Consider the following 12,500-nt stretch of genomic DNA (forward strand, 5'->3'; position numbering starts at 1 on the left):
GCGGCTGTCCGGTCAGCTCCCTGCGGGACAGAAAGCCCACAGAGGAGCGCATCCCGCAGCCCTTCAGCTCCTTCATGTTCCCCGTGCTGAACGAATCAGCTCCCCGTGTCTGCGCTGGTTTCTCAGCTCCGCTCCCCGGACATGTGTCGCTGCTCTCGGCGGATGTTCCTGGATGTTGGTGGGTCTGTTTTGGGCTACATGATGGTGGAAGCCCCGCTGCTGGTGTCGACGTTGTTTGGCCATGCGTTCACGGGCTCCTCGGATGCTCGGAGTTCCCAGGTTCGATTGTTGTTCATCTGATGTGTTTAATGCTGCCTTCAGGTGCTCCTCGGAAATATCGGGTTTACCGTATCGAGTCGTAATTTTTCTAATCATTATATTTAACTTTTATAGGACAGTGGATAGAGTCAGAAATAAAAGAGAGAGAGATTCAAACACGGGCCGCCAGCTTGGAGGATCACCAAGCGCACACTAACCACGAGGCTACCGGCACCCTACACAATTATATTTCAACATTATTCTGGACATTTCAACTTTTAGTTTCTACTTTTTATTCTCAACATTTCATCTTTCTTTCCAGAGTGCATGATGGAAAACAAATCTTCCAACTCTCATCATTTATCTCTCATGTCTGGCTCTAATAGTCTTCCGTATAATAACCCCATGAACAGATCTGTCATTAGGCCCCTCCCCCACAGCCTGAGATATGTTCAGATACCCGACCTAAAAAGCCTCTGCAGCAGAAACGTGCTCAAACTAGGGTCAATATTGGAGATGCTTTTGAAAAATGGAGAGAGGTTAGAACACAGAAAGGTTTACAGACCCATGCAGAGCTGGATAAACACTGAAGCTTCAGAGTCCACCACATGGTGACCTGTGTGAGCATGGACTCTAGAGAGGAGGGGGGGGAGAGACCACCACATGGTGACCTGTGAGAGCATGGACTCTAGAGAGGAGGGGGGGGGGAGAGACCACCACATGGTGACCTGTGTGAGCATGGACTCTAGAGAGGAGGGGGGGGGAGAGACCACCACATGGTGACCTGTGTGAGCATGGACTCTAGAGAGGAGGGGGGGGGAGAGACCACCACATGGTGACCTGTGAGAGCATGGACTCTAGAGAGGAGGGGGGGGGAGAGACCACCACATGGTGACCTGTGTGAGCATGGACTCTAGAGAGGAGGGGGGGGGAGAGACCACCACATGGTGACCTGTGTGAGCATGGACTCTAGAGAGGAGGGGGGGGGGAGAGACCACCACATGGTGACCTGTGAGAGCATGGACTCTAGAGAGGAGGGGGGGGGAGAGACCACCACATGGTGACCTGTGTGAGCATGGACTCTAGAGAGGAGGGGGGGGAGAGACCACCACATGGTAACCTGTGAGAGCATGGACTCTAGAGAGGAGGGGGGGGGGAGAGACCACCACATGGTGACCTGTGTGAGCATGGACTCTAGAGAGGAGGGGGGGGGAGAGACCACCACATGGTGACCTGTGTGAGCATGGACTCTAGAGAGGAGGGGGGGGGGAGAGACCACCACATGGTGACCTGTGTGAGCATGGACTCTAGAGAGGAGGGGGGGGAGAGACCACCACATGGTGACCTGTGAGAGCATGGACTCTAGAGAGGAGGGGGGGAGAGACCACCACATGGTGACCTGTGTGAGCATCCACTCTAGAGAGGAGGGGGGGAGAGACCACCACATGGTGACCTGTGTGAGCATCCACTCTAGAGAGGAGGGGGGGGGGGGGGGGAGAGAGACAGCTCTCTATGATGTTTAGAATTTAGACTGCAGTACCAATTTTAAACACTAGGTGTCAGAGTTACATACTGCTCCTTTAAATAACGGAAACTTTGCGTTACCCCCCCCCCCCCCCCCCCCACTACCACCACCCCACTCACACGTGGAAAGAAAGACATCATTAGTATGTATAGTAGTTTTATTACTCCAAGTTTTGGGGTTACAGTGGTAGTCTTTAGGGAACGTTCAGTTCAACAGGCCTTTCTCTGAGAAAACACCAAAACAAAAAACACATTTTCTACACATGGACACAAAGAAACGCTCCAAACAAACCGGCTTTACTGATATTTTAATGATTCAGACCTTTACTTTAAAACCAGAATGTTTTCATCCCTCCCTGTAATAAACACACTGCAGAAACCCAAATCCTTAAAAGTGCATTCGTCTGATTTCTAGTCAAAATGATCGAAAGTGGAGAGTACGTCTCATTACACAAGTCTGTCTTGATTCTCTAGTTGGCAGATTTTTTTTTTTGGCTTGTTACTTTAAGCAGTTCAGGCTTTATCTTTACCCTTTTATATATTTAAATAAGATGTTAATCTCGACTTGTCAGGCGTCTTATAAGAAGTGCAATGAGACATCGTTGTTTGACCGATACAGGATTTTAGAGGCCGATACTGATATTAGGGACAGAAAAACATCTGATACCGATATATACACCGATATGGTGGTGAAAGAGAACTGCTAGTGCAACACAATGAAACTCAAATGAAATGCTGTTTGAGTGCTGAATAAATCTATTAATATCGGTGCATATCAGAGATAAAGTTAGCCGATACCGATAGGCACTGGATATGCTGATATCGGCCGATATTATCGGCTGGCTGATTAATCGGTCGAGTTCTTTTATTGACAAGAAATTTGACAACTACTTCGCACAAGATCGGAGCCTGACTGCGTGAGAAAATCAGCGCTCTGTTATGAGATATTTAGTGGAACCAGAATCAGCACCATGGCAGGCAGGGATCTTATTCATATTATTATTTATGTTGATTTGTCAAAGTTAAGCAATTTAGGCACTTATCAATAAATTGGCAGAAGTTATGATGCTACTGAAAGAAATGTTACAAGCAAAATACTTTTTAGTTTGATGCTAAACAGTGAAAGAAAAGATCGAGCAACATGGAAAATGTTTAACATCACAAACACAATCTGAGCTAACCTCACAGAATACAAAATAATAATAATCTGAGCAGTCCAAAGAGGCGTCCTGCTGAGCGATAAGAGAGATAACGGAGCACACAGAGGATGTCTTGTTGTTGTTATTGTGCTGTTCTTATTGAGCTCAGGTAGAAAAACACATCCAGAGTCTGTCTGTGTGCCTCTGTGAACCATGTTTATATACCTGCAGGTTCTCAGGTGGGTTTATGACACACTCGTCTATAATGGACAAACATTTAAAAAGTGCTTTACATTAAGGTACCTTCAATACATTCACCTCTACATCACAAAGTCTTCTATAATACCACACAGGTAACGAGTGAGCCGCTGCAGGTGAGCACTTTTCCTTTGGCTAAAGTAACGTTTGAGTCGGAGTGTCAGAGGAGTGTGAGGCTGGAGGAGGAAGAGTTTACTCAAATGTTGTAGGAAAAAAAAACATTAAAAAGCTTATATGTTAATACATAGAACCCCTACTGCAGCGAAGTCAGTTCAGTGAATTAGCTTAGCTTAGCATAAAACCAGAGATGGCTTAAACAGTGACACATTTATTCTGTGTTAATTAATGATCTTATTAATGACCCTAAGAGTTGCTGGTTGATTGGTTTAGTTACATTTGATCAGAGCCAAGCTAGCACTCTGCAACCAAGGATGTTAGCTTAGCTTAGGATAAAAACCAGAGATGGCTGAAACATAAATAATGACCTTAAGAGTCGCTGGTATACTGGTTTAGTTACATTTGAACTAGCCCTCTGCAACAGAGGATGTTAGCTTAGCTTAACTAAGCTTAGTTCAAAGACTAAACAAAGAGGGAAACAGTTAGCTTTGCTCTGTCCGAAGGTTTTTGTTAGGGCTTCATTCAGCTAAATACTACCCAAGTGTTTCAGTTAGCATGCTAGCTTACTAAACTGTGCATTTGCTAGCATGATCCATGAAACTTAATGTATCATGACAAACCATCAGGGCCTGATTCACAAGACGATTGTGCAGCTTTGTCAAAAAGAGACCGTCTAATTTACAAAACACACAGTGGTGCTAACAGCCACACACAGTTAGCGTGACAAAAAGAGTGTCCGCTGAGAGTTGGTGGTAACTGCGCTGTAAGAGGTCAGGAAAACACTTCCACCTCTGCGTGACTAGCCGCAGCTAGCTTAGCTCCACATTCAGACACAAAGCTAGAGCACTATCACTTCTTGTGAGCTTCAATCTAATCAGAGCTAACTGCTTTGTGAATCAGACCTCGAGACGGAGCAGGTAGCAGCAGCACATGATGATCACTTTTTGGAGGTATGAGTTGCTGTAATCCTTTATAATAAGGCAGAGGTCTCTTACTATTGTGAAATCATTTTTTCAGAGTTGTCAAGTCGACAGAGTGAGAGCGTTAGCAACAGGATGCTAACTGAAGTTCACTTTAAGGCCGAGAGCTTCATAAAGAACACAATTTAATATAAAACCTTCCAGACTAAAGAGGTGCTTAAAGTGGGTTCAGTTTTCTTTGGACAGAGCAAGGCGAGCTGTTAACATGTTTTCAGTCACTATGCTAAGCTAAGCTACCCAACAGCTTCTAGCTGCAAGTTTGAATGTACAGTGCAGAGTTTAGGGTTGTACTGATCTTCTCAAAAACTCTGTAGAAAAACAACAAGTATTTTTTAAAGGTAGTATTGATTGAAGTCTGTATTGCAGTCGAGACATTTGTTAAATTTATGCTAAGCAGGTGTTTTTGACTTTAGGTTTGCATTAAAGGTCACATATCCTCTTCTTCTTCTTCAGTGTAAATAAGTGTCAGAGCTCCTCAAAACATGAACTGTGAAGTTTCTTGTTCTAAATCCACTCTGATCCTGTATTTGATCATGTCTATAAACCCCTCTATTTCAGCCCTGCTCAGAACAGGCTGTTTCTGTGTCTGTACCTTTAAATATGTAAATTAGCTGTGTCTGACCACGCCCCCTCTCTGGAAGGGCTCGGGTGTACTCTGTCTTTCTCGCTCCATGTCCTATTATTTACGGTGAGAAGGCAGACTCAGAGGGCAGAACAAACACCTAGCTGTGGGAGGAGTCACCCACCTGGGGGAGGGGCTACTGCCCTTTGTGATGTCATGAAGGGAAAATCTCCAAACGGCCTGTTTGAGCACACATTTTCTGAAAAGTGGAGCAGGCAGAAGACGGAGAGGATGGACTTTTCTCATCATTGGGGGGTTTGTAGATGGACTAGAGACACATGTTAGAGTTAGAGGAAAATGGAGAAGAGGATTCAGCATCATGAGACCTTTAAACGACAAACTGAGGAGGAAAACTCTTCGCCCTGAAGCCACTTTACCAGGAGGAGAAAAATTAGGAAGAGAGGGGTGAAAATCAGTGCCAGGTGAATATTCAGAATCATCATTCACACAGTATTCAGTCTATTGCACAAGAGACTTCTCAAAGAGTCCACGGTCTGTCTCTCTTCTTCAGGGTTTACACCTTCATCATCATCATCATCATCATCATCATCATCAACCGTCTCTGTAGCAGAGAATCCAAAATGTCTTCTTCAGGGTTTAAAAACGAGCATCCTTGTTGTCTCGTGGTCACGAGGCAGCTGCTCTTATCTGATATATATTCTTGATTAAATGTGCTGTGCCTCGTTAAATTTAAATAAAAAGATGGCCGCTTGTACAGGATGTTAAAGGTTAGAGGTAATTTCTAATTATTATATAATTCATGTTGTTTTTTTTTTTAAAAGTCTATAAAACATCAGCAGGATAAAAAGCTGAGTGAAGAAATGTTCTCACCTCGAGACGTTTTGACATAAATAGAAAATTAAAAAACACGCAAACGGTTAAATAATCGGACGGATGCGACGACGCAGGAGATAAATTAAGACGGCCGAATGGAGGAAGTGTGCAGCGCGGGGTGAAAAGCTGTTGGGGGGCGCTGTCCTCAGTGACTCAGTCTGTTAGTACGGCCCTTTGGAGTGTCCAAAGATCCCGATGGGGAAGTGTTTGACGTGGGAGGACCACTGAGCCGCCAGCTGGAAAAACTTGACGTCGTTCCACTCGACGCCGTCGATCAGAACTGCAGAAGAAGAAAACAAAGACTTCAAACAGAAGGTAGACTTCAGTCACTGCAGTTACTCCTCAAACTAAACAATCTCTGATGTTTAAGTTTCATTATCTATACAGCGGGGCATCGAGGGGTTAAAGTCGTCAGTCAATCACAGAGCTCACACATGAGCGCCGTTTCCACCAAGCAGAACCAGTTTGGTTCAGTTTGGTTCAGTTTGGTTCAGTTTAGTTCAGTTTAGTTCAGTTTGGTTCAGTTTAGTTCAGTTTGGTTCAGTTTAGTTCAGTTTAGTTCAGTTTGGTTCAGTTTAGTTCAGTTTAGTTCAGTTTAGTTCAGTTTGGTTCAGTTTAGTTCAGTTTAGTTCAGTTTAGTTCAGTTTGGTTCAGTTTGGTTCAGTTTGGTTCAGTTTAGTTCAGTTTAGTTCAGTTTAGTTCAGTTTAGTTCAGTTTGGTTCAGTTTAGTTCAGTTTAGTTCAGTTTGGTTCAGTTTAGTTCAGTTTAGTTCAGTTTAATTCAGTTTGGTTCAGTTTGGTTCAGTTTGGTTCAGTTTGGTTCAGTTTAGTTCAGTTTGGTTCAGTTTGGTTCAGTTTAGTTCAGTTTGGTTCAGTTTGGTTCAGTTTGGTTCAGTTTAGTTCAGTTTGGTTCAGTTTGGTTCAGTTTAGTTCAGTTTGGTTCAGTTTGGTTCAGTTTAGTTCAGTTTGGTTCAGTTTAATTCAGTTTGGTTCAGTTTAGTTCAGTTTAGTTCAGTTTGGTTCAGTTTAGTTCAGTTTGGTTCAGTTTGGTTCAGTTTTTCTTTCAGCCAATCAATGGACTGCAGTGTGTCTAGCTCCACCCTTTAGGGTGCAAAAGCAAAAAAGTAGGACTGTACAGATCAGTTCATTTGCTACCATTCTCAAGTTTTGACGGTGGAAATGCCGATAAATGCGTACCGTAATTGAACAGCCCTGAACCTGCCGCTTGGTGGAAACAGAGCTCTAGAGACAGACTGAGGAAGGAAATAACTCAAAACTGATGAGTCATCAAAACATTCACCCCCCGTACAGTGTGTGTCCATCGAGACATGAGCTAATCACACCTATTTGTTTTTTTGAACCAGGCTGTAAACATGTTAATCTCTGCTGTAAAAACAGGCTTTTTAGAATGGGTGTGTATGTGACTTCCTGTGCTTCTGCAGCCAGCCTCTAGTGGACACTCTAGGAACTGCAGGATTTTACACTTCAGCATCGACTTCATGTTTAACACTGGATGTTGCTGCTCTACAGGACTCTGTGAGAACAGATCAGGACTCTGTGAGGATGTGTCGTACCTCTCAGCATGGTCTGCTGGTGCTTGGCAGTGCAGATGAGCCGGCTGATGCCCTCGATCACCTGACTCTTAGATTCCACCTCCTTGTCTTTGCTCTTTTTTGGCAGGAACATGACTGAGGGGAAACAGAAACCCACGCTGTCAGTTAATCACAAGCTTTCTGCTCTCTCAGGGATTATTCACATTTGACCTTTTGGTGGAACGTTTGAGGTCTGGTGGTAAAATACAGAAAATAAATCTTTCAGCTCTACTTTGATAACTATTTCATTCTTTAATTCATGATATTTAATACACTCCTCATCTGTACTGTCATGTAGTAAAGTGAAGCCCACCCTTCTTATTCTTCTCCTTGGTCACCACAGTCATGGACATGGTGGGCAGGGAGCTCGCCTCTGCGCCCCCTAGTGGCAGCCGGCTGACCTGCAGCGAGCGGAAATTGCACTTGAGAGTGTTTTTGGAGGAGGAGTCTCGTTTCTCAAAGTCTTTCTTCCTCTCTGTGGGAGCCGCCCAGTAGTCCACCTGCAGCCCCATCAGCTCCGCCTGACCTGCAGAACTTCACACAACAGAAACACTTTCACTGTCACCTGTAGAGCGAGCTAGGCTAGCTGCTAACAGACGTTTCCAGTCTTTGTTGCTAAGCTAAGCTAACTGGATGATGGTTGTAAAGACATGAGGGAGGTGTTGAGTTAAACATCTGAGTTAATTTCTCACACATTGAACAACCTCCTTCTTTCTGTGTGTGTGTGTGTGTGTGTGTGTGTGTGTGTGTCACATCCTTTAATCAGCTGGTGGTCGGGCAGAACAAGGATACCTGTAAGCACAGAAGCTGGTGTTGACGGAGGGAGAGGAGGGGGGGGTGGGCGACGCCTCTTTGAGTGCAGGTGAGACTTGAGGCGGCGTGGAGGAGAGCAGCGAGGAGCCCAGAGGTGCAGCATCATCAGAGTCTCCTGAGGGACGGCAGACGATCACCGTCATCAGTATATTCATCCATTTCAGTCAACGTGTGTCAGAATCAGAATCAGATTTATTGTCCAGGTATGCTCACACACACAAGGAATTTAACTTCAGTCAACTGTGCTCTCTTATGTACAGGTACAACATTAAATATCAACAATAAACAGAATAAGAAAAGACTAATATTTACATAAACATGAAACAGTGCAGTGGTGAATAGTGTAAAAGATGCTGAAGTAACATGATGAGTAAAATACAGTCATGTGACAGATGGGTCAATTAAGATGTCAAGATAAGATGTGTGTGTGTGTGTGTGTGTGTGTGTGTGTGTGTGTGTGTGTGTGTGTGTGTGTGTGTGTGTGTGTGTGTGTGTGTGTGTGTGTGTGTGTGTGTGTGTGTGTGTGTGTCAAACTGACCTGACGTTGCAGATGTTTGCTCCACAATACCGACTTTCACCATCTGCAGAATTCAGCACAGACAGAAAATATATTCTAACATGAGTTCAGACTTTATCCTGGTTTGTTTTGAACATCACATCTTTTTATGTTTGTTTAAATGTCTCTGTAACTGAAGAACAGTTTATGTTGTTGTTGTTTTATGAACATTTACATGTGATCAACCAACCAGCTAAAGGGCTACAGATGGAGATTAGCATGTTGCTACAATCTGACATATTTACATGTTTATGTGCGTTCATGTGACCTGTTCTTATTTTAGTGCCTCAGTAAGTCTGACCCGGTCTACAAAGTGTGGCTCCGTCCCTTTAGGTGTATCTTACCCCGATGAACGGGATGAACTTCTGACACGAGTCCTCATCGGGGCTGTGGAGCGGCAGCAGAGAGAGAGTTCAGATTCAAACCAGGAGGTGAAGAAGTCCTGCAGTCTACTGTTAGTAACTACAGGATCAGATCATTAGTCAGGATTCTGATTTCACATGGATCACATGTGGAAATCTTGTCGTCTTCTTTAATCTTGCAGAGAGAGAATGCAAAGTAATCACAGCCTGAAGAGAACATGCTGCAGCTGCTGCAGGGCTTTAAACCTCCAGGAACAGATAACATGCAGGCTATCAGCTGATTCAAAGACAAGCCATCCAGGATCTAAAGCCAGAGGGGGGTAAGGAGGAGGTCTACAGAGGACAGAGACACGAGGAGGAGAAGGAAGAGCACCAACCTACATCCAACACTTCTCCAGCTCAATGCATTACCTCGGAGCCGGGCTGCAGCGCTACAAGCCGTCCGGCTGCTATTTTCCAGCAGCCACCGGAAAAATAGGCGGAATGGTTCTAAGTCTACGCGTTTCTAAACATGAATGACATGAGGTGAAAGGTTGTTGCTCTTGCCTTGAAGAAACCTGCCATCGCCCCCCCAGGGAGGAGACAGAGAGACTACAGGAGGAGAGAGAGAGAGAGAGATAAAGAACACTTTCTGTTCTCACAACACGACGAAGCATCTCTGCTGGAATCAGAGGGGGAGGAGCCAGAGGGGGAGGAGCCAGAGGGGGAGGAGCCAATGTCTGCCCGCTATGTGACGCTGTGATGCTCAACACACCTGCTGTCTGAGGTTTATGATTTATGGGTTTTTTTTTATAAAGGAACTCCTATGTTTTTTTTTAAACCTGGACTCTATTTTTTTTAACATATTTGGGGGAAGGGTGACACAAGTGTTGGAATTGTTCCAGTTCTGCATTCAGCTGCAGCGTCGTCTTCAAACTGAATCCAACAGGATTCAATCTGTGAAGCAGGATGTTCAAAAATCAACAAAACAAAAACAGGAATACGTAATGAGATAAGCTGAGGGGATCCGATCCTGACTCTGTCCTGATGAATCCTCCAGTCGGGGCTGTTGAAACGATGAGGCTGATTCACACTGACAGGAAAAACAACAAGCGAGCCATCGGATCAAAGTGTTGAAATGATTCTTCACTGACGGGTTCAGATTGTTATAAAAACACTGTGACAACATGAAGGAGAGGAAACATCAAAATGAGTTTGTTTTCACAGCTGTTACTGTAAACTGTTAGCCACTCATTCTGCTTAAAGTCTTTATATGTGATGTTTTGATCCAGCAGATGTCGCCCTTGAGCACCAGCATGAAACCAAAACAACTTGCGCTGCATTGTTGTGTTAGCATGCTAATGCTAGCGATCTTTATTCTGCTCGTATCTTCACACTGCATGTAAATTTACCTGAAATGAGCGTGATCTAGAAACACAGTTAAGCAGTGAGTACAGTATGTTATTCTTATTTTCTCTAGTCCCTCAATTAAACAACTTTTATACACGAGGGGAGGAGTCAGCCGGCCGTCCGGGCGATGTAAACAAAGTGAAGATAGGACTCTGAAAACTCTGAAAACATCACAGACAGTGGGACTCGGGTGTTACACCCATTGTAGACAGTCATGACTCACAGAGTTATTTTCAGAGGATAGACTTGATTTATATATTTAAGAGTGAAAAATCACATATAAAGACTTTAAAGAATCCATCGACACAAACAGACACAGTCATTTATCCTCAGAGCCTTCCTCTTGAACTGAAGCTCTCTCTCTGCAGGGAGCCTTCCTGTCACACACTGAGAACAACAACCTGAGCCTGTGAGGGACAAACAAAGATCATTTATATTGGACTGACTTTGATCAGACGGACTCCCCTGCAGGATCACATTGCAGCCTTTACAGCCTGTTGGACGGCTGCATGATGAAGCCATCCACTTTTTGTAACCTTCTTGATAATTTGACACCAGAATATGAAAAAATAGAGTCCAGGTTTAAAAAAAATAAAAATGGAAGCTCCCTTCAAACGTGTCAGCATAAAGAAGCAGATGGAGAGACTCACACACTGTGCAGAGGTCAGCAGGAGGTCACAGTGTAAGGACGGTTTTTATTATTAAAGGATCAAACATCATGTTGTTCACCTGTGTGCTTTAAAGTGTTTTAAAGGAGCAGTATGTAACTCTGACACCTGGTGGTTAAAATGGGTACTGTAGTCTAAATTCTAAACATCATAGAGAGCTGTCTCCCCCCCCCCTCTCTAGAGTCCATGCTCACACAGGTCACCATGTGGTGGACTCTGAAGCTTCAGTGTTTATCCAGCTCTGCATGGGTCTGTAAACCTTTCTGTGTTCTAACCTCTCTCCATTTTTCAAAAGCATCTCCAATATTGATCCTAGTTTGAGCACGTTTCTGCTCGTGGAGCTTATTAGAAACATGCAGAGGCTTTTTAGGTCGGGTACAATCACTTCTATCTGAACCACTTCTCTTGCCCGCTTCCATCGCTGCAACACCTGTTGACCTGATAACTGCTCTCATATCTGACAAACTGAGGGGTGTCCAAAACGGCCGTGTGGGGGGGTCTTAAAAGCGCCTACCTTCTCTGGTCCAAACAAATCCAGAGCATTCAGGAGCAGAATCTAAAGTTAGAAGGAGGACATACTGGCTGCTGCATTGTTGTCAGAGAAGCCAGCACTTCAACATGTTTCCTTAATGATCAGATAGTAAGATACCTTTATCATCTCACTCTCTACACATCTCACTGATTGGACCTTTAAAGATGTTAAAGTTGGTCGTGACACATTTCATGGTGACATCACAATGCACAGAGGTAAAGTGTAGTTTGTGTTCGTCCTTTTGCTGACGATATTCTGCTTTTCTATTCTACCTGTAACAGACAGACATGAAGCACACGATGGAGAGGAGACAGCAGGGAGGGAAAGAGGAGCAGATCTGATTGGATCTGATGCCACTTTATCCGAAGGTTTCATCCTCCAGTCAGACCTCTGATGTGTCATCAGTCAGGACTGTCAGGACGTCTTAACCATCTTTATCTGTTCAGATTCTTTAACTGACGATTTAGACAACAAGAGAACCTGTCTTTAGAGCACTCAGACCAGAGACCAGCTCAGACCAGAGACCAGCTCAGACCAGAGACCAGTTCAGACCAGAGACCAGCTCAGACCCAGCTCAGACCAGAGACCAGCTCAGACCCAGCTCAGACCAGAGATCAGTTCAGGCCAGAGACCAGTTCAGACCCAGCTCAGACCAGAGACCAGCTCAGACCCAGTTCAGACCAGAGACCAGTTCAGACCAGAGACCAGCTCAGACCCAGCTCAGACCAGGTCTGGTCATCTCGTCTGATCAGAGACGTTCTTTCTGTTCAAAGCAGGAAGATGAAACCTTGACAATTAAAGTGGCGAGCTCCAGGAAGCGGTGGGCGGGTTCAGAGGGGGCAGGAAGTGATGAATCA

The 12,500-nt window shown here is 44.6% G+C and overlaps 2 protein-coding genes across 4 annotated transcripts in view; both read right to left on the reverse strand.

The window, feature by feature from the left end:
* The window catches only part of dcaf5 (ddb1 and cul4 associated factor 5), a 15,494-nt gene extending 15,174 nt beyond the window's left edge, over positions 1-320 (reverse strand). The window contains exon 1 of the mRNA XM_061034500.1: positions 1-320. This exon is cut by the window's left edge and continues 132 nt beyond it. Within this exon, the coding sequence (XP_060890483.1) occupies positions 1-76 (76 nt within the window). The 5' untranslated portion in view covers positions 77-320.
* A 1,602-nt stretch (positions 321-1,922) lies between these two features.
* Positions 1,923-12,500, reverse strand: part of LOC132970635 (phosphofurin acidic cluster sorting protein 2-like) — a 12,249-nt gene continuing 1,671 nt past the window's right edge. For 2 of the 3 annotated variants that reach the window (XM_061034497.1, XM_061034498.1), the window contains 7 exons: positions 9,037-9,079; positions 8,675-8,717; positions 8,116-8,251; positions 7,637-7,857; positions 7,306-7,419; positions 3,665-6,012; positions 1,923-3,529 (listed from right to left, as the gene is read on the reverse strand). In XM_061034497.1, coding sequence (XP_060890480.1) covers positions 5,894-6,012; positions 7,306-7,419; positions 7,637-7,857; positions 8,116-8,251; positions 8,675-8,717; positions 9,037-9,079 — 676 coding nt within the window. In that variant the 3' untranslated portion in view covers positions 1,923-3,529; positions 3,665-5,893. Of the gene's footprint in view, positions 3,530-3,664; positions 6,013-7,305; positions 7,420-7,636; positions 7,858-8,115; positions 8,252-8,674; positions 8,718-9,036; positions 9,155-12,500 lie in introns of all 3 variants that reach the window. The other variant, XM_061034499.1, reaches the window with a different exon arrangement.

This window comes from Labrus mixtus, unplaced genomic scaffold (genome assembly GCF_963584025.1).
Source record: "Labrus mixtus unplaced genomic scaffold, fLabMix1.1 SCAFFOLD_141, whole genome shotgun sequence".
NCBI classification, from domain to species: Eukaryota; Metazoa; Chordata; class Actinopteri; order Labriformes; family Labridae; genus Labrus; species Labrus mixtus.